The sequence below is a fragment of the Thunnus thynnus genome, chromosome 4 (genome assembly GCF_963924715.1).
Source record: "Thunnus thynnus chromosome 4, fThuThy2.1, whole genome shotgun sequence".
In the NCBI taxonomy this organism is placed as follows: Eukaryota; Metazoa; Chordata; class Actinopteri; order Scombriformes; family Scombridae; genus Thunnus; species Thunnus thynnus.
The window spans coordinates 31,796,893-31,824,781 of NC_089520.1; the positions used below are offsets into that span (position 1 = coordinate 31,796,893).

The window sequence follows — 27,889 nt, forward strand, 5'->3', positions numbered from 1 at the left end:
GTCTCCGGTTGTCTTCACATAGCTTTTAGTGCCGCAAACATCCACGTGTGTACAAAAATGTGTCAAACTGATGGATTAGTCTGTAATAGGACATCTGCTGTTGATTTCACCTCTCATCCTCTCAGCATCTTCTCATCAGTCACCGCTAAATCAATGTCTCAGATGATATGTTTTGTATCTCTAATGATATATTTGTCATTAAGCCTAGGGGGGACTTCTAACTCATCAGTGGTTATGCAATGTCACCCTACCACACTCAACTGGAACACAAACAAAAGATAAAGGTCACTATAAACTCACTACTCAACACCATGCAAGCACAAAGTATACCGAAATAAAACAATTACTTTTATCTCTATTTTTTGTCTGTTCATTACAATAATTTTACCACAGTTTAATCCACATAATCTGTATAATATACTGTACATCTTAATATATGTGCCCAAAACATCATTTTACAAAGATAATTCAGTCATTGTTGTGGATAATGATATAAAATATTAAATGATATATTGTGTAGTATGGAATTAATTTGTGCTGCAGGCATTCTTGTTGCTTTCCTCTAACAAATAAAGTAATAAATCTCATGACACTTTAAAGATGACTTCTGGAACAATTCATTGAAACATTTTGCCTGCAGTGCTTAATCTTCCATACGTCTAACCCCAGTCCCTCTGTGAAGCCATGCTGGGTCTCTGCTATAAGCTGCATTCCTGCATTACACAGGATATTCTGCTCATTCACTCTTGTCAGGGTAAAGGAAGGAGAAGAGCTACTGCTGGATGTGGGATGAGCCTGATGGATCAAATTTCAACCAAACCATAATCTCTTGATCCACTTTGGCTCTTAGGCTCTTGCACAATGTATCCAGCGTCAGTAATGATGTGACTAGGATAAAAAAAAAAAAAAAAAAAAAGTACTCAAATCAAATACAGAAATGCTTTTGACACACATCCTATCTCCTGGAGACATCATGGGGAGTGTAACCTCCACAGGACAGAGCACATGACTGCAGTTTAATCCGACATGTGATAGGACTGCTCCCATCCTGAACCTTCAGGTCCAGAGGGTATGAACCAGTTGGTGTCCTGTCACTCCATCCAACCCAGGAAAGGAACCCAGGTTCAGCTAATTAGAGCAGGGAGGACTTCCTGCAGGGCTACTTTTGACCTTTGACCTTCCCTGCATTCCTTGTGTCCATCTTCCCAAAGCATCATGGATCAGATCCCTGGGAGAAGTCAGGATTGGTTAGGAGCCACGCGACTGATCAAACCCCTGGCCTGATGGCAGGACAGTGTGAAGCCTGTCAGTGTTTACTCTCTGTGAAAGGAATGATGGGTAACCGTCGGTGGGTTGGGACTGGCTGGAGATCTTGCACACATTCCCCCTGCAGCTGACCAATCACACAAGAGGTGAAAAGGGGAGTCAGTATGTGGTCAAAGGTTACAGCAGCTGGCTTGGCACAGAGCGTTGCCAGTTTGAATCTTGTCTGTGAGGAAAATGCGAGTAACTTTCCTGAAAAGCTACTGTTGGTGAGCTCTTTAGCAAGACATTATGCTCCCGATTCATCTCTAACTGCTTGTCAGGAGAGGACTGATGGAAAAGAGCACAGAGCTCTGTGGACTTTCTGCTGTTCGATAAATTAGGTTATAAAATCTTTTGGAACATTGACTTGCTTTAAAAAATGATCTGGAGCTTCTGGCTACTGCAGTAGTTTTCTCAACTGAACCCAGCATGAAATGTGGCAGCAGAAACAAACGAATGATGACTAGAACGTGAGGATATTATTGCTAACATGTAGCCAAATTCATAAAATCATCAAATAATACAACAGCATTTGAGGCAAACTGTAAAACAGTTGTAAAAAGTCATCTGTGGCTCTGGACTGAGCTTTCTTTCTCTCCCTTTTTTTTTTTAAATTGCAGAATAGAAATAGAACAACTGTGTAAACATACAGGTAAACAAGAGACTCAGTAAAACTGTAAGACTCAATAATAACAATAAGAAAAGACTGAGGCACACATATGAGCCACAAATTCAAATAAAACAATTGATTAGATGCAGTCTTATTTTTACTCTTTGTGCTCTTTGCTTGTGTTGACAGACTTTTGCTATTTGAACAGAGAAATTAAGTATCCAAGTCTTTGATGTTGTGCGTCAGAAGAAACTGAAGCTAAAGGAGGATGTGGAGTTGACTTTGGCAAACAAATAAAGACTGAGATCCTCCCAGTTTCCTCATAGGTATAAAACAGATGAATGAGGAGTTTCTTCACACTTCAAATGAAGAAGCACCTCAACCCTGTTAAATTTATGCCGGTGGCCTCGGATCTCTTAACTGCTTGAACGAGAAGGACCGCACACAGACTCGCTGATTCATCAACGTCTTTTTTATTCAAACAAGCAACACCGCAGTTTACTCCCTCACCAGGGGCCAAACAGGAAGAATGGGTTGAAAACCACTTTTTCTTTTGACATTTTCAAACAGCACACACAGCATATTGCAGGATAATTACATCATTCAGTAATTAAGCCATCTTGTGATTAAATCAAAACAAATCAAACCAGCCAAGAGAAGAAACAAGAAGTCTAATGTCAGTATAACTTCCAAGAAACTGCATGAAAGCAAAGGTTTCACATTTCCCACAAAAAAAAAAATACAAGAGCAATATCTGTAAATGTAGCAAGAAACAATTGACTTGGTGTATATGTTTAAAGTGGGTTTGTTGGGGATGTGGAGAATGCAGATTTCTTCAGGCTGAAAATAACCCTGATGATGTCATGAGGAGACCACATGTATATATGTAGCAAAGCTGTGGAGACAGAAAGCCTGCAGTACAAATGGGAAGTGTATGCTACTTTATACTTCAGCTTTATTAGTGTGAATGCTGATAAGGCGTTGTTCCTCTAAACTATTTATTTTTCTGCATGTTTTTTTGCTTGACTACAGCTTCTGCATACTTTCAGATACAGAAACCATTCAAATATCAAAATGTTCAGCTCTTTACGGACATTTATGTTGTGACTTTTCTTTTTTCTACCTTTTCTACTTTTTAAAACATTACGTTTTTTTCAACAGTTTAAAAGAAAACATAAGTCAATGAATGGAATGTTCAAAATTTGGATATTTGAACATTCTGTCAAAATTGAAAATTCCCGAAAAAGCCATTTTCAACTCTTATCTACTGATTCATACTCTTCATCATTACACTCCACTTCATCACTACCCTTCTCTTCATCATTTCAAAATAAAAGCCCCATAGTGTAACTGTATCTTACCAGATGGTAAAAGGGTGGGTCACAGACAAGGCTGGAATTTCAAAATAAGTAATTAATTTAACATTTCTACATTTTCAATAATGTTCCTCTTCATCATTACACTCCTCTTCATGCCTACACTCCTCTTCATCAGAACACCCCTCTTCATCACCACCCTCCACTTCATCACTACCCTTCTCTTCATAATTTCAAAATAAAAGCCCCATGGTACAACTGTATCTTACATACCAGATGGTAAAAGGGTGGGTCACAGACAAGGCTGGAATTTCAAAATAAGTAATTAATTTCACATTTCTACATTTTCAGTAATGTTTTGCAGCTCGCAGCTCTTCAGGCCTTTTCTGTTCCAAAGTGTTCAGCAGTTCAGTTCATCTGTGTGATATTAATACAAAGCATTTCTTCTTTGAGCCTTTTCAGACTATTTATTTCAACTTCCAGCTGTGGCAGTATTAACGTTTAGCTTCCAGCTTTTCTAGCACTGTATTTCAACTCTTAGCTTCTTTAGGTAATGCAGTTCAGCTTCCAGATCTGCCCCTTTTATATTTTTCAATTTCCAGGTTTTTCAGCAGTACAGGGCAATGCGTTTCAGCTTTCAGCTTTTTCAACAAAATCCATTTCAGATTTCTGTATTTTCAGCAATGCTTTGTGATTTATTTCAGCTGTCAGCATTCACACTCATTTTCTGCAGGAAATGCAATTTTCTAGTAATATTTGAGTAGCAAATATTTTACCATTCACTACACTCCAGTTATGTACTTGACAGCTATATTTACTTCACAGGTTAAGATTTTAAACACAAAAATAACAAAAAAAAAAAACACTCACAGAGCCCATTTTTTTGCATAATGGATACTTTTACTTGTGATGACTGAGTTCATTTTGTTGATGCTTCTGAATTTTTACTAAAGTAAAATTTTGAATTTTTGAATTTACTTGGACTTGTAAGGAAAGCATCTGAGTAATCTTTCCATCACTGAATCTAAGCAAATATTTGACTTTCTTAATGAGTTAATGTTTCTACTCTAATGGATTCTTGTGCCAAATTAACTACCACATTGAATCCTTGAACTTTTCTTTATCTGTGCTCCTTGATAAGGCAGGAAACTGAGCTGTTTACATTCCAGTTTAATACTGTTTACTGGAAAGCAGACAGGACAGTAAAGTATCATTGACCTGTTGTAGTTACTTTTAGACTTTTACTCTTTCTTTTAACTGTTGTCTTTGTGAATGATACCACAAAATGCCATTTAGGTGTTAGATTGTCATTCTATGGGGGGAAATAACAGGACAGCAGAGAACATCACTTAACAGTTTCCCAACATTTGGTTGTTCTGTCTCATCTGTCCAGCAGCTTGATGTCATGTATGTGAAGTAAGATAGAGAGAGCAGAGGTACATTCCCTCTGTGTATCTGTCACAAGTCCAAGACTCAACTCCCTGCTGCAGGGAGCTGCGCTGAACGCCCTGCTCTCCTGCTGCATAACCTGCCCTGAAGATTCATGACGAACATTTTCTGCAGCAGTGGAGGAGGAGCAGGAGGTACGCACTGGTTTATAGGGAATATCATCTACTATAGGAGCAGACTGCAGGGATGCTTATCAATACAAAGGAAAAAAAGATATTTAGATATTAATGATTTTGCTTTGATCACATGCAATGTGTGTGTGAATGAATCAAATAAACTGCAATCATTTGAACTCAGTGTGATGCAAAACACAATGATAGTTATGAGCAGAGCATTTTTCTGTGACATGTTATAGTTTGAGGTAGATTGTAACACAATATACAGCCATCAAACACTATTATCATGTTTACTGGGCCAGAACAGGATGCAGACATTTGTGAGACTGTGCTGCCCTCTAAAGGCCAATGACTGTAAGCAACATGTGAGTGAACGAAAGGCCCAAAATAACATCAACAGCATGATGTCATACCTGTCCCTGTAGATTCAAACAAAACTGTAACTTCCTCATATTTTAACCAAGATAGATTATATCAAAGAGGGCTGTTGTTCAGCTACTTGTGGAGGCTGACGGATGTTAAAATACAGTAGACTAAACTAAAGATACGTTGATCAGTTTAACATCCGTACTCTTTTTACTAAGGCTTTATTGTAAACATCTATCTTATCACACTTTTTAAAAACATATTCAACCTGCAAAAACCACAGCCTGCGAGTGCTGACCAGGACCAGGAGCAGGGAACACATCACACCTGTTTTAAAGTCCTTACACGGGTTGCCTGTCAGTTTCTGTATTGATTTTTAAAATTCTTTTACTTGTTTTTAAAGATCTTGATGATCTTCCACCAGCCTGTATGTCTCACATGTTTACAATGAACCAGTACGGTCATTCAGGTCCTCTGGCACCAGTCTGTTAGTTGTTTCAAACTGCAGGACTAAAACCTTTGGTGAGGCAGCTTTTAGCTTTTATGCTCCGAGCTGCTGGAACAGTCTGATGAGGATCTGACAACAGCTGGAAGTGTAAACCCACAGACTACCTCTTTATCCTGACTTTTTATTAAGAAGGATTTATACACATTTACTTTATTCACTTATTTTAATGTATTCATGTTGTAAAATTTTATTTTATCTTATTCTTTACCCCTGTTATTGATTTTATTTGTCTTTGTCTGTTTTATAATCTATTTTATCTAGTTTTTTAATGTAATTTTTATGACTCAATTTTATTATTATTATAATTTTTAAATCTTTTTTGTTTTATCACATTTTCATCATTTTTATTTCTCATGTGCATTAGTCTTAGATTGTTTTACTGTTGTTCTTATTATTGGCTCTGTGGAGCATTTTGAATTGCACTAACCTGTATGAAAAGTACTATACAAATAAAGTTTGATTGATTGATTGATTGATTGATTGACTGAAAATGTACATTTTCATGAATATTTAAAGATCCCCCCCCAGACATGTAAAAATACTCTGCTTTGACTAATTATTTGTATCCGAAGTTCAATTAACAATCCTTAAAATGACATCTCTTACTTCTCCTTCACTGGAAAAATTCATTCATTTCAAAAAGTTGTACAGCTGGACACAAGATGTCTCCTACTTCACCATAAAGTCAGTTCTTAGTGTTTGAGCACTGGAGGCTTCAAGTTTCCACATCACGCTTGTGTAAGGTGAATACTGGACCACCATTGGCTCCAAACTTGATGTCACAAATCCTACCGGTAGGTACACGCCTTCAACTCAAATTTAAGGTGAACGCAGACAAACTTTCCCTCTTCAGCAGATGAACGTGAGACTCAAACATCCAGGTGAAAGAACAGGAAGTAAAACACATTTGTGAGTGAAGGGTGACTTTAAAAAATGAAAGCACAAAAAAGTCATGAAATCAGTCTGATGGAACCAATCATGTCCTCCAACCTCCTTATAAACGATAGAAGTTACTGGCTGTTTATACACTTAAATTATTCATTGAATCTTTCATGAATGTCGATTAATTTTTTATTTAAATATTTCCATGAACATTGCTGCCAGTGAACAGTGAAGCATGTTGTCTTACCACCTTGAGTTTGGGTGTCAGTGTAGACTTTTCTTCTCCTATTATGATCTAAATGGAGAATCAAAAGGTTAAAACATTTTAAAAGCTTTTTCGGATTCACCCACACTTTATTGATTCTTACAGGAAATAAGAGAAGCATTTTCAGGTAAAGACACTAATGACTGCATGACTCAGTCTCAGGTGAAGGAAGTTAACATGCTATCAATAAGTAACCATATTGAGTATCATGTCATTACATTCAAACCTATATTCTGACCCTCTGACTGACTTCAACAAGGTTAATCATTTCCAGCAAGCACAACGCAAAGGAAAATTTTATATGTCGACAGCTGTAATAAATGTGAGATTTGATTACGTAAGCGTGGGTTTCACCATTGTCTTGTGCTGGCTGGTGGCAATAAGGGGGGGTGTGTTGAAACCAGCAAGTCATAGTGAAACAGGGATGACTCTTGACTTCTTAGTGATTACACAGAATAGTGTCAGGTTTGAATTTCCTTCTGGCAACCTCCAGTTTTTCAAGGAAACTTTATCCTGAACTACATCCTCCACAAAGCTGCAGCAAGAATCAAAGGAAACTGCCCGTTCTTTCAAATGAGAGACACACAAGACAAAAGTCTGAGATTATGTGAGCCATAATGGAGGAAAGCAAAGAGATTTAAATTACATGGCAGAGGAAGAGGACAGACTGAAGTCCAATGTGGTTTGTTCTCACTCTAGTTCCAATATTAGTTGTCTCAAATGTTACTTCCTTATTGGAGGGTGGTTAAGTAAAAAGATTTTTGCAACAGTCACAGGTCAGGTCTTGCAAGATGTTCTCGGAAATACAATGAAAAATGACTGAACTGGACCACGAAGGGAAGAAATTGAGGACTACTCCCTTGTTGTCTCTTGACTATTGTTGGACGTGTTTTGGTCTAATATTTTGGATCAGATCTCGAACATGTATTATGGGATGTTTTGAGGACACTTTCCCTCTCATATACTGTACAAACAACACTGATGATGTGCAAAGTATTAGCTAGAAAGCAACAGCTCTGACAACAACAGCAACAATCCCAACTCAAATTCAACTCATTTACTAGCTTTTTCCAGAGCTTGTAACCTCATCACACAGTCTTCATCAGCTGATGTACTTTGCTCAGTTGTCATGGCGATAGATCTGTTGACATGTGAGCTCAGCAGTTGTTACGATTTGATCCACAGCACTCTGCGGACTAGTCTGTGTTGGGTTTAAAACTAAGCACCGAGGTTCATTCTCGACCTCGGAGACAGTAGCTTGTCCAAACAATCCCAACTCAAGATCCTCTTATTAGCTTTATACTGTATCAATATTTATTCGTTAGTATTAATAGAACTATTTCCAATGTCATGATTGAACTACACACTGTGTTTTAGTAACTTGATATCAGATTACATGGGAAAATCACTCCCACAGTATCTTCAGCTGAGTAGAATTTGTGGACTAACTTTTGTCTTCTTGATGCTTTGTGTTCAAGGAATGATTTTTACAATATCATTGTAAAGATGCCTTTGTTTTGTTTATTATCATATGTAAAGGATGGCAAAGGATGGTGTTGCTTGGTGACAAAATCAGTAACTCGGTGAAGGACAGATAACATCACAAGAGTTAACATAACAGAAGCAGCTAATAAAACATACCAATAAACATAAAGAAGCACAAATAAATTACAACATAAATACAACAAAAATGGAGCAGGACATTTGCACAGTAACAACAGCAGGATCATGCACTGTTTTTCCTTCTTTGAATAAAATGAAACCAAACCTCATAGAAATTCTATTGATAATTATAATAATTCATTATTATTTGCGACCAGAGGTTGTACAGATGGTTGATGTGAAACCCAGGCTCTGTCTGACTCTCCTACTGGCCAAAAACAACCCTTGACACACCAATAAAACCTGAAAGTGCAAGTCCAGATGGTTGTTTGGATTTATGTATCTGTCTCCTAATAAACACAGCTGGAAAGATTCTGGCCGCAGTTTATGCAACAACTCTGATACTCTGATTACTTTTTTTCCAACAAGAGAACATTCCCACATTAAATGAAGGAAAGTATCTGCTTCATTTATACTCCTCCAACATTAATTACATACAGGAGCGCCATTTTAATTTAACCGGCGTATAATAACACCTGTGTGTAAATTTACCCACCGTGTAACAGACACCATTTCGCTATAATTGCACAAACAACTGGGGTGAGTATAAACTCACAGGTAAATTAAGATTCATTTGTTCTCATTTTCACTTAATATAATATTCAAGCAGCTCCTTCTTCCTCTGTTTGACTATACACTAAAATCCTGTGATTAAAACCTATATACAGTTAAAGAAACATGGCTGCATTTTATGCCAATATCCAGTACGGAGGTTAGAAAGCCTTGTCATGTGACAGTAAGATCACATCTGTCATTTGTTCTTTTTGGTTAAACCAGAGTGGAAAAAATAACTGATCAGCATAATTGTTTTGGTTTATTAAGGGGAACCAATCCACAAACTGTGGCATATATCACGATTAAGTCACGTGGACTCACAAGTAGGAGTTTGGGTGGTTTTAGAGACATGAAATAAATGATGTGGATTCTCAGGCAGGATGAGTCACGCATCTGTTTTTAAAAGACCAACCTGATGAGATGGCAAACTGAAATACTGATACTCCACTCCTTCTTCATTCCTTTGGATGTATGAGGATGTAAAGTGTGTATAAAGTGAGTAAGCTAAGCATTACACACAACAGGAGCCGACGTCAACTTTGAACCCCTCCGCAGCCTCTCACACATATAAACAGGCCCTTGTTTTACTGTGTTACTGGAATAACAAACACCAGTGAATCAATTAGCTCATATCACTGATAAGATTATCCTCAATAACAAGGGTATCAGCCATATAAAACTCATCAAAGCTTGAGTTGTCATGGCAGCCCGTGCAGGTGACAGCGCTTTCAGATGCGAGCCGGTGAAGCCAACAAAGGCTTCACACCAGCTCAGAGGCTATTGATCAACACCGCCACATGTGGAGGCTGAATAGTCCCACAGAAACACAGACAGCCGAAGGAAATGAAGCTATTATTTCTGCACTGCTCTCTGATGTGGATGATGTGAATAGGCTGCCCACTTCAACGGGATGATTTTGATCCACTGTACCTGATTGAGCGACATTCAAAATACCCCCCCACACCCCCGCCCTCGTCTTGTCGTGACATGAGTGGCAGCTGGTGAGGATGAGGGCTGCTGGGAGCTCTGGACCCTGAGACAACACAGGGACCAGGGCCAAAGCAGGTGAAAATTAGGATCTTAAATGACTCAAAGCTTTCAGAGCTTTAGAGGTTTCCTACATCAGTTAGAAGTCACCACTTGACATGTTTTTGAAATGTACAATAATGATAAAAGATAGAAGATCTGCTCCAATACACACACTAGCTTTACAACATGGAAGAGCTCATGACATGATGGATTTAGTGTGAATACAATCAAATGTTCACACATCATTGTGATTCACATTCACCACATTTATATCAACTATAACAAGTGAAATCATTATACTGGTTGAGCTGTGGACTTATGTTGCTAAACAAAACAGAAATGACGAGTTGAACTGATAATAAATGTACTATGTAAATGTATGATTTGATTAAAATGCAAACATTTCACATGCTGTCCACAGATTATCACTTCATATTGTTCATATATCCTTCTTTCACTAATTTAATTCTTTATGAATAATATCTGAAATAGTTTATGATATTGTCAATGCAACTATAGAGGAAATAACTCATAATATGCTACTTATGATACATAATGTTGGCTACAATGAAACAATGTGCTGATGACTGCTGTCACAGCCATGACACAGCACCTTTGGAGGCCTGCTATTGGCTTAAAGGAGGACATTGTGAGTAGACATGATTGTAGTTCTTACTTTCCAACATGGAGGAAAATACACTGAAAAACCACTTCACTAGACTTTACTTTTAGGGTTTTTATACAAACCCTCTAAGTCCTGCTTTTTATAAGAATCTAGTCAGAACATAAAGTTTAAACCCTTGTAAAGGTTAGTAACTATAAATCTATTTTTTTATAAATACAACCATTGATAATGACTCCTCATTAAAGTAAACTGTTCCTGTGATACACATTTACAGTCGATAGTTTCATTTCACTATCAGCGAGGCTAAAAATACCAGATGTTAAAGTAAAAATGTTATCGGTTCTCTAAATTCAAAACCTATAGTTATCTTTGAAATTGTACATTAATCAAAAGGGAAGAGCAATGCTAACAACTTGGCTAAAACTAGGCATAAATACTCTGCACAATGCTACCCTAAAAAACAACAACAAAAACAAATACACGGATGCTGACAATGACAGGCTTATAAGTTTATAGTGATAGCTTGAAATACAAAAAAAAGAAAATGCTGACAAAACTGAGGGTGAATCCATCCTTTATTAAATCTTATGAGAGAAGTAATCTACAGTGGTTTGACACCAACAAACAAGTCATTTATACAGATGACCAATGTCACACTGACAGCAGCCAGAATACTGTCCTCTAGTAGACTGAATATATCTTTTACATACACATAAAGCAGAGGCAAACAGCAAGATGCAACCAACAGGCATTAAATTAATTGAGTAAAAACTTGAGAAAATGTTTTTTTTTTTTTTTTGAACACATGACATTCAGTACAATTCCGGTTGTATTTTCCATTGGATTCAATCTTTAATGTGATGCAGCACGCCGAAGGTTTGAAAAGTGTAGGTCTGCCGGCTCTTGATCCCTCTGCAGCCCAGACTTGTATAGAAAAAACACTTTGCTAGTGAAGTGTGTTCTCTGTAAGGCGGTAAACCCTGGTGCCTCCACACACACACACACACACACACACGCGCACACACACACACACGCACGCACGCACACAACAAATATTGACAGCAACATGTACAGTATATACCTCAAATTCATCTTAAAATCCTGGTAGGTGGAATGTGTGGAATGATAGAGCTCAACAGAAGAGACATGATGACACTTAATCTATTACACACTCACACCAGTTTAAATAATTTCCATCACAAGCTGGATCAGAGTTCAGAGCTGAACATCCATCCATTCAAACCTTGGTTTCAATCTGTCTTATTGAAGTCAATTTCAGTCTCTATAATTGTATGTATATCAGGGGTGAGTTGGGGGTTGGACGAAGGGTTCGGGCCACCATCAGGTGCTTCTGCAGAGGGACATCGATCCTAGCCCACCTCAATATTTAGGGTTACGGGCCAGGACGTCACAAACAGCCCCGACACACACACACATATACATACTCAGCGGTATAGTGTGTGTGTGCTGGTGCTCCTCTGAGAAGGACACGCTGGTGGAGCCCAGTAGGAATATCAGCAGAGTAACCCCGCTGTTCAGCAGGCTGCCCTCGTATCAGACTACCTCAGCCAGAGCCGGACACTCCGGCTTCCTTCGGTCACCTCCTAGTTCCCAGTGAGCCGCTGGCCGCCGTGTTAGGTTTGTCCTGAGAAACAACTGCCCTGTAAACTGAGGCGGCTGGAGGTGAAGGTGAGCTTGAGGTTGACTGGGAACTAAGATGGGAGGTGTTGGTAGGCGAGTTTAATACGAGAGCAGCCCGCTAAACGAGCAGGGTTTAACCTCAGCAGCCGGCCTGGGTGATGTCTCCACCGGAGCTCTTGGTTACATCCAAAGTGGTGAAGACCTGAGAGGATGGGGAGACACACGAGTCAGGCAGCATATCTAACATTCAGTAACACTATCTGAACACTAAACAAAAAACAAAAGTCAAACTCGTTGTGGTTTCCTGTTTACAACTATAAATGTCCTGGGCCTCGTTTCCTGATAACCATCCATCTCTGAGGTTAATATCATTTCTACACATGTTTCCTGAAGCAGTGCTTAAGTGCATGCAGTTGAGAGCTTCTTAATATCGGCTCTTTGTGGTGCTGAAGATGACATTGAATACATTTTAAATTAACTTTGCATATACAACTATCTGGAAGCTGGGCTTTATATTGAAAATACACACATCACAAAGCCTATATGTTGTTAACTACACAAATAAATGTTTTAAAATTCAATTTGAAGGCATTTCTAAGAGCATCCTCAGTCACGATGCCTTTGGGAAACACCTCTTAAGCTTAAGAAGGTTCGTCAGATGGATTTAAGATCATCTTAGCCTGATGATGCTTTTAGGAAACGAGGATCGGTTTAATAAAAGACCAGAATATTAAGCTGGAACGGACACGACATGGTTGCATTAACCATGTCCTGCCTTCATTTAAGATGAAGACATGTGGGATAAATTTTGTTCCAAAATGGAAATACAAGCAATGTAAAAACATCAAACAAGATGCACTTGAGCAGCTTAATGTGCTGCAATTATCACCATAATACATTAACATAATGAATGAGCAATGCTGGGACTTTAGATAATTAATGCAAATAATACATCATGGACAGCAGAAATAAAAAAATAAAATTTAAATATTAATTCAGCTGAAGCCCTGCAACCAACTAAAAATAATTAACAAAAAAAAAAATCTTCCACCACATGATAAAGAAGGTAAAAGCCTGTAAAAACAGACATGTTAATACTTTAAGCCGGTGCCTGCGGCTGCACAGGTTTTATGTGGTCTGATTAAATCTGTGTCTGGCACAGCCAGATCATTCACACTGAATTAGAGAGAAAAACTAGGCAAATGAGGGAGCAGGAAATATTTCTGCAAGAGTGCAAATGTTCATGACCTTGGAAAAACTACTCCATGAGCAGAGTTTTTCATCTCATTGTTTTTGAACTCAAATCTTTAAAAGCAGCCGTCTACCAGAGGCATGAGGCTGTAATGACCTGACAGCATATCTACACACACATACACACACACACAGCTTTCTGTTACAGTTCAATACGTCTGTTCAGTTTAACAGGATTTTGATAAACATATTTTATTATACTGGGAGATGTTTAATAATCTACATTTGACTGTAAGCAAGAATTTGATAAACGACTGCAGACCACTAAGGGATGCAAGGCAAAAAAAATACATAAAATAAAGATTAAATTTGGTCATATAACATCCGACTTGTCTTCTTACCTCAGCACAGGTCGGGTGGATGCCGATGGTGCCGTCCAGCTGCTCCTTGGTGGCACCGCATTTCATGGCGGTACCGAAGCCCTGCGTCACCTCTCCAGCGTTTGGACCCAGGTAGTGGAAACCGATGACTCGGTCCTACAGTGTGACGGCATCAAACAACAACACAAACACTGTCAATCCAGGGACGTGCAGAGTTAGGCTTGTTGGATGCTACAGGCTCAGTGAGCTGAGTCACTGCTGCTGGAAGTGAGACAGCTGAATAAAAACAGTGATGGTCTTACATTGTCCAGTTTGTTGCAGATGAGCTTGGAGTAGCACCTGTTGTTGTCCCTGCCGGGCACAGTGAACTCCAGAGGCCAGAACAGACTGTGGTACACCTGAACATAGAGAACACTTATATTACAGCGTGAACAGGAACAGACAGCATTTTATAAACAACATTATCGGTTCAACATCAGCCCCATTCAATGACACAAATTTGCTCAGGAAATTAAAACTAAAGAGGAAGTCAGGTACTCTCTCTGCAGTCAAAGTCTGTCTGTGTTGCTGAGGAGCTCATATCACTGTGCCATTGTGTAATAATACACCATGTATTTGCTGGATGGCAGCCTGAGCAGCCTGCATGCACAAACAAATGGAAGTGTGCATCACTACATTATTTAGAGTCAACATTCGGGCTGCAGTAATGTGAAAGAAACTGCAGACAAAACTAATCCAGGTTCTTTAATTGATCAAACACCATGTCTACACAAGAGGCCTTCAGGCACAGTATAGAGTGTAGGTCACCCAACACACAATCACTGCAGTTATGTGCTTAAAACTGATTCAAATAGAGTCGCAGTGTAAAAGTAGACTTCTGGTTGTGGTTACGTGCATATAGAGTGAGTTGTTATGCGGCCTGATTAAAATAGAAGTGTATCTGTGCATCTACACTTTCTGTGTAGATGCATCATGATGCAACACATCTCAGCTTGCGTGGGTGACAAAATTCAAAAACCAAGTGACTCAACTATGTACAGGTTTTTGAGAAATGTACACAATGTAAAATTAAGGAGAAATACTGAAAATAATTGTGTTTGTTGGTATTTTATTCATCTTTCCATCGATTTTGGAAACCCAGATGGCTAATAAAACCTATTGTCTGGAGTTCCTCTTTAATCCAGACGGTCACAAAGTTCAGAGTCAGGTGAACCAGATATATCGTAAATTATTTATATGACTGTGTGTGTGTGTGTGTGTGTGTGTGTGTGAGAGAGATACCTCGACGTTCTCCTGCCCGTAGAGCTCAATGGCTCTGTCCTCTGACAGGCCGCAGGAGCCGTACTCCAGTGGGGTGAAGACTGTGGTGGGAACGTTGATGTAGTCGCACTGCACAAACACAGACAGTTCAAGTTTGTTAGGGGAAATCATGCAGACTGCTGTAACATGTCACACAACACTCCAATGATAACTGAAGAGTGGCAGTTTTTACATCAAGTAAGGAGGGTTTCAGCAGGTGCTGAATGTTTTAATAAACTATATTAACGTGTGTGTGTGTCGGGGCTGTTTGTGACGTCCTGTGGAGAGATGTTCTGTCGTTCTTCACAGATGATTCTTTTCAGCTGCTGCTACCTTCCTGTGTTCTGTTGGATTCGGGTCAGGGAACATACTTGGCCAGGTCATACTTTTCACTTTTTCCTTCTTTAAAAACTCTTGTGTGATTTTTGCAGTGTTTGGGATCATTGTCATGTTGGAAAATTCCTCTCCTGCCGACCTTCATTCAGTATTTGGGTAGACAAACTTGACATTTATAGGTGGCACTATAAATGTCATCTCTCCTACACCTTTTGCATGAAGCCCTGTATCAGCACACTCCCACCTCCATGTTTCACTGTTGGCACTGTGCAGTCACTGCGAGTCCTGGCCAGGTCCACACCAAATACGCTGGACCTCATCTGATCCAAACTAATTTATTTTGGTTCCATCTGACCAAAGAATGTGCTGCCAGTATTCATCAGCCTACTTTTCATGTTCTTTGGCAAAGTTTAATTGTGCAGTTTTGTGCCGTTTTGTAAGCAATGGTTTTCTTTTTGGATGTCGTCTGTAGAGGCTGACTTCATGCAACGTCCTTCACACTGTCTGAGCGGTCACTGAAACACCGATTTCCACAGATCATCATTGTTCCAAGTCAGATGCACTTGTTCTGTCTGTTTTTTAATGCAAGGCTGCGTAAATAGTAGGGCTGTAGTCTCTTTGTCGATTGGTTGGTTGAAATGCTCTTATCCGACCAAATTCTCATTGGTTGAATAATTGCTGTTACTTTCATTAGGACAAAAGTGCTACATCAATAGCCTTCCAGGATTAATCCATGACGTGGCAGGAGGGACAGACTAAAAAATTACCTGTGAAAAACGGGGGTGTATTCAAAACACCCCTGTTGTTTTCACAACTTTGAACTCGCCCAACCTAATGGAGACTGCCAGATATAACTGTAGGTCTAACTGTACTCAACTTTTACTGAATGCAATGAACGTTTACTGAATCAGCTACAATTATAACAATGAGAACCCCTGCCAGGCCAAAAAAAAAAAAAAAGATTTAAAGCCAAAAATAAAGCCAAGTATCCATTCAGTATGAAATCAATAATATGTAAGAGTCTGTCCCCTCTCCATTAAAAGCTCTTTTTCGCTGTCTACTTTTCTTATTTTAGAGCACGCCATTTGAAATAACTTTCTGTGACTCGCTTATTTTTCCGACTGAGAGTCTCTCATCTCTCCCCTGTGTGCTTATCGGAATTTGTTGGGATGAGTAGCATCATGTGAAATGATTTACAACACATGCAATTGGTCTGAGTTTGCTGGGCTGCTGAACAAGTACTGTAAAAGGTTAGAACAGCTGTGCCGGTTAAAATAGAAATGCTTTGTCAAAATTTAATAATTCTTAATACTTCATTGGTTATAATGAGCTCGCTCTCGACACTGCACTTCCTTGGGTCCTCAGCAATACACCCGCCAAGTGTGAAGTAGATCAGATGAACGGTTCTACAGATATGTGAAGGACATACATACAGACAGACAGACTCCTTGCTTTATAGTTAGATGGGTCCTCCTGTGCCTCCTAACCACTGCTGCAACTGTGTTTTAGCTTCTGTTCAGCAGCCTACTGATAATCTTGTACCCCCACCCATCTTTATCAAGCCTCGCAATCTGGTTTCTACTTCTTCAGGCGTTACTTTGAGGCCTGTATTTTCAATGTGGTCTATCTAACCTGTTTTTTATTATAAATAAGATCAAATACCCTACACTTCACCCTGAAATATTACAACTATAGTAAAATGATACAATTTTGAATCATTTAACAGGAATACTCAGTTTTGTTCTATACTATACTCCAGCAGCTCTGATGGTGCTATGTTTCCTCCTTGTTGAAATGTTAATCTAACATGCTAACCAGATGGCTATGTACCTTGAGTGTTGAGCCCGCGTAAAGGCGTCGTGCCAGCAGCCTGCCAGCCTGGATGGCTACAGGTGTCAGCTCCCATTTGCCCTCCAGAATGTCTCCAATGGCGTAGATGTGGGGCACATTGGTCTGCTCTTCATCGTTGACTGGAATTTTTCCATTCCTGGAAGGTGGTAAGGAGAGGTCAGCCAGTAAGAACAAACCATACTATATTTCATTTTTTGGGCTTTTTATTAAAGCAATTAATTTTTGTTTTATGTTCTGGAAGGCCTGTAAAACACTCAGAACAAAAAGGGACTACGGGTCAACTTGATATTTAAAGAGCAGCAGCACAACAACCCTATAAACACAGCAGAGCACGGTCTATTCGTCACAAGGTAGAACTCAAATGAAGTGGGTCTAAGTTCATGTTGGGGCAGAATGGAGAAACGCAGCTGTAACGGTATTTATATTCTACACTGTACAGCAGCAGAACAAGCAAACCTGCTGATGGCCCCTGAACCTTGTGGCCCTCTGGCTGTGTGTCGGCTTCATCTAAATACTACTATGGTCATAAGACCGGGGCATATGACTCAAAGCGCTCTTTTAAGCTCGCCTCATGCTGTCTTAATCTCTGCTGGCCTCAATGGCTGAACCACTCAGTCATTCACAAAATAGTGGAAAGACGACATCTCAAAGGAATGGCATGATTGTAGTATTGGAGTAAATGAAAACGTACAAGATCTTTTTCTTCTTTTCTGGATTTGAATTCAGTACTGCAACTAGTTTTCTAACTTAAGCCGTATAATTTTAAACAGGCATAAAGAAAGGGACAGGAGGAAATATACTGATGAGGATCCAAATTGATCCAAATTGAGTTGAATCAAATCAGCGTAGACAATGGAGCATAATGACACCAGGATGAAAAGCTCTTATATGTAGATAATTTATATTCCGCTATTAAAAAAACCTGCTGATACCCTGTTCACAGGCTCTCTCATCTTACTAACAAGACAGCCCCCCCACCCCCACCCCAACGCTCTCTCCCCCTACTAAATCCCCCAACGCACTCACACTCCACCCCTGCAGAGAGCCATGGGACGGCGATAACTGCTGAATCACCATGACTGTACCGCCAGTCTTAAAGGCACAGGCCGCCACATGTGATGGAACAGACGTATGTAGAGAGAGAAAAAAATCACAATGACATAATAAACTTACTTGGTGTTGACTTTGACCCCTGTCTTGTCCAGGCCAATCTTGTCTGTGCATGCGTCTCGGCCCACCGCTATCAACACCTGAGGGATAAAGAAACGGCCTGTTTAGTTTGAAGGAAGGCCTCCGTCCTCAGGTGGTTCCTGCTGGTGTTATATATTTTCACAAGAATGGCTAAATCTCAGCTTGAGACAAAATACAAGTTGAATAAACTCGAAGAAATAATAAAAAGGTGTTGAAACACCAAAATCAAATCTGATGGTTGAGATCAAAATGAAATGTACAGATGTAGAAAGAGCAGATCTAAATTTGGCCACTTATCTGTTAAAATAATAAAAATAGACCCGGTACGAGACATCACACATAACTTTCATAGTATTCTAAATCAGTAACACCAGTAAAAGATAGAAGAGTTAAGGGGTAGGGGTGATGTGATCAGTACGTACAGTGTTGTACTCTCCCTCCAGGATCTCATCAGTTTCTGTAGACTTGGCTGTCACCTTCAGCTTGCCAGGAGTGCCTGCTTCCAGCTCCTCTATCTGACACACACAGACGCAGCAGACAGAGTAAGAGGACCGAAAAAAAAAAAAAAAATCTTTGTGCTTCTGTCAGACGTCCAAGAAGAGATAAAACTTATGATGTAAGATTGTACGATAATAAATCTGGTGCTGTGAAATTACACACAGATCAAAGTCTAATGGCTTTATGTTGCCTTTACAAACATTCTAAAGCAAAATGAAACCGTTACAAATTAAAAATCATTCTTAAAAATGGTAAAAATTAAGATAAAAACATGCTGCTTAAGTTCAGCTTATGACCAGCCACAGTATAGTTTCTATGGTGTGTCAGGCAGTCCAGTCAACACTAACCTTTACAGGGATGAATTTGCGGAGGAACTTGACCCCGTGCTCCTCCATGTGCTCCCCGGCACGGTTGGCCATGTCCTGGTCGAAGCCCCTCAGCAGAATGGAACGGACCATGACGGTGACGTCGAGACCCAGACCGGCCAGGAAGCCCCCGCACTCCAGAGCCACGTAAGACGCCCCGATCACCAGGGTCTTTCCCGGGCAGTAAGACAGCGAGAAGAGGTCGTCGCTGGTGGACAGAGCGGGGTTAAACATGAAGCTGTAGTGCCATTCAGCTAACAACAACTTAACGGTTCATTTGCTTCTAAATAAAATGCAACAAGCAGAGAATTCCTGGTTAAAAATAATGATAACAAGACATTCTGCTGCTTACATCTTATGTCACACAACAACTTGAGGATTTGTGGGACTACGTCAGCAGCACGAGACCATTTGTAGGTTTCCAAAACAGCAGCGTAATTACAACAAACACCTGAGGATAACCTTCCATAACATTTAGACAGCTGTGAGATTAATGGATGCCCCCCCTGAGGGAAAGCCAGCTGTGGAGTACAAGTGTCCAGACCATTAAAGGGTGTGTTTGTGTTTTCAGAGATCACATTCGGCCCAAACAAACTAGAACAGGTCTGACCACGCAGACTGTCTTTAGATAGGACGTGACTCTGTGCTCTCACCTGGTGATGCAGTACTCCTTGTCTCCAGGGATGCCCAGGTAGCGCGGCCTCTCGCCTGTGGCTAAGACAAACTTAGCCGCTGTGTAAAATGTCTCCTTCCCTCGTTTGTTTGTTGCCTGTCATAAAATACGGCAATGAGTCAATGATAACGAGCAGGATGTTTTGAAACAGCCACTATTTGTTTTGTGTGTGCAGCTAAGGATGTATTCATAAGAAGGAAAGCCAACAACAACTCTGAGAGACGGACAAAATAAGAGGGTAAATGTTTAGTAGAGCCAATTCAAGACAAACAAAACAAAAAATAGGTTGCCACAACAGGCTAGACACTATTTCACAACCCATACAGATTAGTGGTGGGTTCTGGAACGGTCCGAGTGAGGGTTGAAACCATTGTGGTGTGTCAAAATAAAAAGTTGCATGTTCTGTCAAGTCGACTAAAACTGAAACCGAAGCAGCAGGTTTCTTTTTGTCACAAGTATCTAACTGCAGTTACCTTGATTTTGTGTGGTTCAATGAACTCTGCATAGGCGTTGACATAGTTGACATTCTTGTCTCTCAGCGCGACCCTGTAGCCCCAGTTCAACGAGCCGATGTAGTTGTTCACCGCTGTCTTCATCGTCTCCCAGTTGTGTTTCACTGGAGGACAGACGGACACCCATCAGTGGAATCAGTGGAATGATAACAAATGGTTTCTGAAAAGGCTTGCCTCTGATTTACCGCGGCAAGCTGGTGTGATGTCTCCCCTTCGAGACCTCCTGGGTCGTTGCTCTGAGCCCTCACCTGTCTCGTCGAACTCCCAGCCGAACTTGCGGGCGTCCTGCAAGGCCGTGCCCAGGAGGGCCGTCTGGTGCATCAGCTTTTTGGGAATGCAGCCGACGTTCACGCATGTTCCGCCCAGACCTGATCGCCACCCACAGCAGAACACACCAAGAACACGTGGAAACGGTCAGTTACCAGAGGAAATGAGATTTAAATAAATACTGCATCACTTGTATCTAAACTGGTTATCTTGAGGTGGAAGCATCTTACCCCAGCTGGTTCCTTTTGGTGTCGGAACAACAAAGTCCAGAACCATGACCTTCTTCCCCAACATAGCGGCTTCCTATTGTCAACAGAGTCATGTTACTGCAACACCTCATGTTTGTGCAATCTGTGTGCCAGTAGAAGCAGCCCGTGCCTCAAATACAACAACAGTTAAGGAATACAGCGTTACAACAGTAGCTTCACTCTGACAAAATGTCAACCACAAAATTAGAGAACAGAGCAACAGCTGCTAGAGATGTGGAAAGAGTGTGTTTGAAAGAGGACATCTGGGCACTTTTCAGATTTTATGAACTTACTGGGAAGCATGAACCGGACAAGACGCACGCTGTGTGTAAACCTGCCTCACAAATACTTACAGTGAAGTTGAGGAACATTAGCTGTCTTCACCCTAAGCTAACGTCTGCAACCATAAAGACTACAGCGAGCCCAGCTAATCAGCCAAGGATCGAGGAGGTGCTGTCAACTCTGCAGCTCTTGAGAGGGAACAGAATCCTCCGGTCTGCGGCAGCTTTCGTAGATAAGAATCTGTGGCCTTATTCGGTCGTAATTTGCTTCCCGCTGCTCAGGGCTCCAGACTAACCTTTTCACCACTGTCCTGGAACCGTCCCAAAGTGAATGTAAACCCTCCCAAAAATCAAAATGCTTTTTTCTTTACTTTGTAAAGCAAGACATAGTTTGCCTGGAGCTTCCCAAAATCACTAAATCTGCCCCTGTTGATTTATGAGTGTTTCCTTCAACGATTTGAAAGATCAGATGCTACTTTACGACACATCTGCTATTAATCAGAATGTTAATTTTTACGACCCTGTCGGCACCCGCATCACTACTGTCCACGTAGCTGTGTTTGACAAGTGTTAAGGCTTAGATTACCACAAAAGAAGACCACTTCAGCTGTGTTACTGTGATAACACACCTCATAAATTTAGTATGTTTTTTTTTGCATTATTGTATGTTTAGTGATAAACTTTTACCCCTTTTGTTTACAACCATGTTATCTCCTGTTTTTTTTGTCATGGCTCACGAGCCGGGGTCATGTCAACTACTAAGCAGTTGCAGAGTCATCTTTGTGAGGTTTACCACAATCAGGAAGTGACTTGTCTCAGAACTTACAGCACACTTGTAATGAACTGCAGAGGGATTTATGTTTTGTTTTAGTAATGTTTATGTACTGAGGTGGTTCACACAGATAGCGGTAGTGAAAAGCTGTTTTATATTAAACCTACACTGCTTGTATTAACTGATGAAAAAGTAGCCAGGCGCAGTAATATAGAATATTGAGGATGTGATACATTGAGAATCATTGTGCATTTGAATCATTCAACAACAAGGGAAGACTCACACCTCTAACAGCCTCTATGATAAAGTTTCAGCCTGTGACACTGAAATTTGCTAAAAGTTCATTCTGTCACCTTTGAGCAGGCCAGACCTCCAGATCCTCCTCCGATGACAATGAGGTCGTAGTCGTAGGCTTCGTTTTCTCCGCCCAGTAGCTGCTGCAGGCTGCCGTCTTTATGGGCCTGACAGAGACATGAACACAAAGTTGCATCAGTGCAGCACTAACTGTATGGAAGCAGATCATGTAGCTATAATATGCATAGCCTGTTTCAAATCTTCAGTAGAGCTTTCATAACAGCTGTTAGTGTTCACAAGTGTCCCAGTACGAGCCTGATATTCACGCTGCATGTCGATCGATACAAATCCATCATTTCTCCTGACGTAGCTTCTAGTTAGCCGTGCTCTGTCGGTTCAGGCTTTGATTTGGCTCACTAGTCTCTAGTGACTGATGTATCCAGTCATTGTGTCACATGCAGTCAACAATGAGTCTGCATTAGCCAGCGGACAGTTGGAATAAAGTCAAGAAAGTTTGCAGAAAATGGCTTTTGATACTGAGAATACATGGTGGGAGCACTTTAAAACCTGACCAGCACTGAGCTGATTTAGCAAAGATTTCACTCCATTTCAATTAGGCAAAGAAAAAAGGGAAAATAGCACTAATGCTGACTGAGAATGACAGCTCCAGGAGGCATGTGCACAAATTACCACGAGTGCCAACAGCATCGTGAACAATACAACAAGGACAGCAACTAAGAATTATTTTAATCATCATCTGCTGATTACTTTGTTTAATCGATTAGTTTTGTCTATAAACGTCAGAAAATAAAGAAAAACGTCCCATCACAGTTCTGCATAGCTCAAGGTGACAGCTTGTTTGTCCAACCAACAGCCCAAAAACTAAAAAAAACATTCAATTTTCTAATCGACCGACTTGTTGATTAATTGACTGATTGTTTCAGCTCTGCAGTAAACACATATTTCACACAGCTTGTGGTGGTTGAATCCAGATGGAAAGGGTATTGTACTGATGAAATTCACAGCGTCTACACAATCTGCTGCTGTCTGCTGTCTGATTATCAAGCTGATAAAAAAAGTCTGTGTCATACCTACCGTGTCATAGGTTTGCCTGCTCATGTTGCTACATACCAAGCAGCACAGACCCTCCCTCAAACAAACCGACTCTCCTTCCTTGTATCAGGCTCCCTCAGAGAGCATTATCATTGTTAGCCGTTTTGTCATGTTTCTAATATTTGCTCAGACGGAACGTGCACGGCTCACCGCCATGACTTCACGGCACACCTAAACGATTTCGTTTACACCCCTTGCTTTTCCTCCAGTGTCGCTGAGACAAAGGTCTATTGAGTATTCTATTGTTCTGTTGTTAAGAGGGAAGAACACGCTTTACACTTCGTCATTTTTATGCAAATAAAGAAAAACTAGTGGGTTGAGGTTCAAATATCACTTGAACCAAACGGGCTTGTCTGGACAAGGCGTTTGTTTGAGCTGTTAAGGATACATGCAACATTCACAGTGATGTAGATACAACCAAAGAACAAAACCCATTTAAAAACATGGAGTCACGACATAAGCTCCTTACCTGCATGGTTTTGTCGCAGCCGCCGAGGTGCGTCTTGTTGATGAAGACGTTGGGAACGGTTTTCTGCCCTGTCATCTCCAGCAGCATTTCCTGGTAGTTGGTTCCATCCTCTGAACAGAAGGGTTAACATAGTGCAAGTTAGAAGAGTTGTCGAGTATAAACGAGTCTTTCACTACATCTACTTTTCATATGGTAATGTATCTGTTTTTCATCTTTACCACAAGGCCCATCTTTCTGAAAATACACAAATAATATGCAAAAAATTATGTGTACATTGAGTTCAGACGGAAAGAAAACTGTAAACAGGATCTTTATGTCCTCTCACGATTTTAAAAAGATACAAGCCAATCAATTTTCCACTGCCAGGGTGTAGTCTAGACTAGCATCTGTCGTAAAGATTCAACTGTAATGTTGGAACAGTTGGTGACCACCGGTAGTGCCAGGAAACCTGTTGATGCCAGCTGTTTTCCTCTAGAGACTCAGCAGCAAGACTTTGTATTACTAAATTTGAATGTTGTGAGCTAAAAGCTTAATGTGTCTTGAAGTGCTTCCCCACACCTAAAGCACCGTGAATCTACCTGGAGCTAATGGTCTAGTATGTAAGTGCTACATACTAATGAGGAACTTTCTTAGGTGATGTTCTGTTTTTTTTTTTTTAAATTCTGATTGATCTTATTATTAATGGTAATTATATTTCTAAGTCATTAATAGATTAATCATTAAAATCCCTGCATTCTACCCTCAACATAACAGCTGAGACTGTGACAAAAATAAGTAGGCAAAAGCGAGCAGAGAGGTTGGAGTTTACTGAGATATGGCATGAGGCCAAGATATCTACAGTGAGTGACTCAGCATGTTTTGTGCTGCCGCAAAGGAAGAGCACAGCCCAGTCTGGAGTAACACAACATCCCTACTATAATGCTTTTCAAATGTTGGCAAAATCTGTGTGCATTCAAACTCAACCATGAAAAATTAAACCACATGAAATTAAACTAATAGTACAAGATGGGATGAAGAGAAGTTGATAAACTGCTAACACAGATGAAAAAAAAAAATTCCATGAAATGACAAAGCTAAAACTACATGAAACAGACACAGAATTACAACACATACACCTCACTGTACATATCAGAGGCAAAGTGTGCAGGTTAAACTCCATTAAGCTACAACTTGTAAACAATTACAATAGACATTAAAAGATTAGCATTCGCCCAGAAAAATGTAAACACATTACAGACTGCTATTCATCTGACATCATCCTCTGTTTCTCCATTATCCCCGAGCATGTTTCAGTTTTATCTTCACTCAGTTGCAGCAACAAGTGCAACAACATTATTTGTTCAGATCAAGAATAATCACATCCACAGAAGGCAGAGATGTTTGTTTTTGTTGGCTTACTTCCCTGATTCGCCTGTAAGATATACAAAACTGTGTAAGAGACTTTTTTGTAACTCTACTTAATGGCAAAATCTCTCACTGAATATTGCAACACATTTCGTGAGTCATAACTAAATAAGCCATGGCATGTAGCATTTCATCCCTACAACAAACGGAACAAAACATCTCTTTTACCTAGAAGATCCAACTCCACCACGTTACACTCGACTTTCAGCTCTTTGAACAGGTCTTTCACCTACAAAAGACAGAAGAGACATGTGAAAAATACATACATATTACTAAGTTACATAACATAACATGATACACTCTTTTCCTGTTCGCAAAGATTCACGTATTATTAATTTATCGGCACGGATACATGCTTCACAGAACACTGATATAGTCTACGTTCGTCATTTAGATGAGTCACCAGACATTGCTTTGATTCAATAAGTTTCAGGTTAATTGTTAGCTAAGCCCTCAATGTGTATGCTGGTGGAAGTCTGAGGAAATTTAGATACAATATATCAAGTTATAAAAGTGGGAACTTCTAAGAAACAAGTCCTGATTAGTTGAGGTCTAATTAGTTAAGTTACCTACCTACAAATTATGCAACTTTTCTTAGCGGAGCGACCACATTTAGATAACCGGCTAACACGCTGGTGACTTAACACTTGATATGGATCTCTACCAAATATCGATCTAATGTAAATTCTGTGAAATGGCTTGATTTTCATTGTTTTTGGCCGATTTTATAAGACACTTTACATTCAGCCTCCAACGAACCGATGTTACTGGCTGCATTACCGCAGCGCCGACAAGCCAGTAATTAGACCGAGCCCATGCAACGTTACTTCGCGGGAGAAGCTGGAAGTTTCCGACTCGCCTAAGCAAACGTCTCCCCCGTTCGACAAAACAAGTACCTTACCTTTACACAAAACGGACAGTAGCTTTTACTGAACACGATCACTTGATTGGAGTCAATAAGCTGCTGTATCCGGGACTTGAGTTCATTCTTGCCGGTGTCATTTTCGATGGGAGGCATTTTCGAGCAGTTTCCGCCTAAGCCTGCGCAGGGCAAAGCTTAGCTAGACGGCTGACTGGTGAATATGGAGAAAAAGAAACTAAATAAAACCGCCCCAACTCTCTCTCAGTAAATGTACAACTGTCTCTGTAACCCGTGGTCCTTTCTCTACGAGGAAATACGACACAACAGAAGGACCGCAGCTCTGACCTCGGCTCCTCTCCCTCTCCTGTCAGTAGCTCGTCTACCAACCGCGCCAAACGTCTTTCAGCGTTTCTAGCCTCGATAATTTGTGGTGCACTAGATTTGAGTCACCATGTACACCGCATATTCCAGTGCACATCATTGACAGCAGGAATAACTCCGCCCACACGGTCAGTCTGGTGCTTCAAAACGCACCCACCTACAAAAACGTCACAGAGTCGCCTATTTACATGCCGTAAAAGCAGAAGAACTATTATTACCCAGAATATTCTCATGAAAATTAAAGTATTTTCGAATTAAACGCGTGTTTCACATAAAATGTAAAGACCCTATACTAATTGGGGCTATGATAAGAGAAGCGAGGGGGCCTACAGGCGCGTCTGGAAGACAGCTAACTTAAGAAAGATGTGAAACGAAGAATAACATGGATGTATTAAGGTTTAATATTGTAAATAAAGAATGTAAAGTCGATTGTGGATAGTGTGGTAGCCCTGGGCACTTCAGAGTTATCCGCTACGTGTCTGCGTGTTGGTCGTTGAATGATTAGAGCACATAGTCTGGTGTCGAGCCCCATCTGCTGGTGAAAGTATGACAAGTAACAGGTGCACTAAGCAGACAGGGTTAACAGCCTGTGGGCCTAATGTGATCGAGACATATAGCTGATAAGTACTGATACATTACATGAGGACCCAGACCACTAAGTTATCACCTGAATGAGCTTTAGCGATGGGAAAAGTTTTGAATCATAATGACTTTGCAATATTTTAACCTCAAATCAATGAGTCAGTGTATTGTTGCACAATATTTTCTGTTCATAGTGTCACTTTAAATAGTCGAATGAGTTGTTTAGTAAAAGGGTTTCGTCAAGGATTTAGTAATACACTTGCATAAATGTGGGGGACTCAACAAGAGAATAGTCAAAATCAAAGCAGCAGGCTGAGATATTCTGACGTAATTGTCTCTTACAGGGGTCAAGCACTGAAAACACTGAATCCTACACTTCCCATAATGCAACATACTGCATCTTTTGTTTGACCTTCCCTGCCGTGTAAAATGCTCATGTCTGTCAAAGTCTACGCACCCATTCTGTAACACAGACTTTCTGTTTGAAATCTGAAGTTTCAGACATGAACTGAGATGACCCTGATGACATGATCAGGATTATATTTCAGACTTTAGAAAGCTCCCTTCAGAGCCACACAGCCTGAATAGTAC

General features: G+C 40.3%; 1 protein-coding gene across 2 annotated transcripts; it reads right to left on the reverse strand.

Annotated features, from left to right (window-relative positions):
- Window positions 1-11,245: 11,245 nt before the first annotated feature.
- On the reverse strand, window positions 11,246-26,763 carry txnrd3 (thioredoxin reductase 3). 2 transcript variants are annotated; one of them, XM_067588357.1, is made up of 16 exons: window positions 26,375-26,763; window positions 25,642-25,702; window positions 24,070-24,179; window positions 22,547-22,654; window positions 21,123-21,195; window positions 20,811-20,993; window positions 20,587-20,729; window positions 20,094-20,209; window positions 19,423-19,648; window positions 19,000-19,092; window positions 18,560-18,636; window positions 17,366-17,522; window positions 15,182-15,289; window positions 14,203-14,298; window positions 13,922-14,056; window positions 11,246-12,531 (listed from the first exon to the last, which is right to left on the reverse strand). In XM_067588357.1, exons 1-16 carry the CDS (start codon window positions 26,489-26,491, stop codon window positions 12,469-12,471), a joined length of 1,866 nt encoding a protein of 621 aa, XP_067444458.1. In that variant the 5' UTR covers window positions 26,492-26,763; the 3' UTR covers window positions 11,246-12,468. The 2 variants fall into 2 exon arrangements, with proteins under 2 accessions (XP_067444458.1, XP_067444460.1); XM_067588359.1 differs by having other exon boundaries at window positions 20,874-20,993; window positions 26,375-26,758.
- Window positions 26,764-27,889: the final 1,126 nt, after the last annotated feature.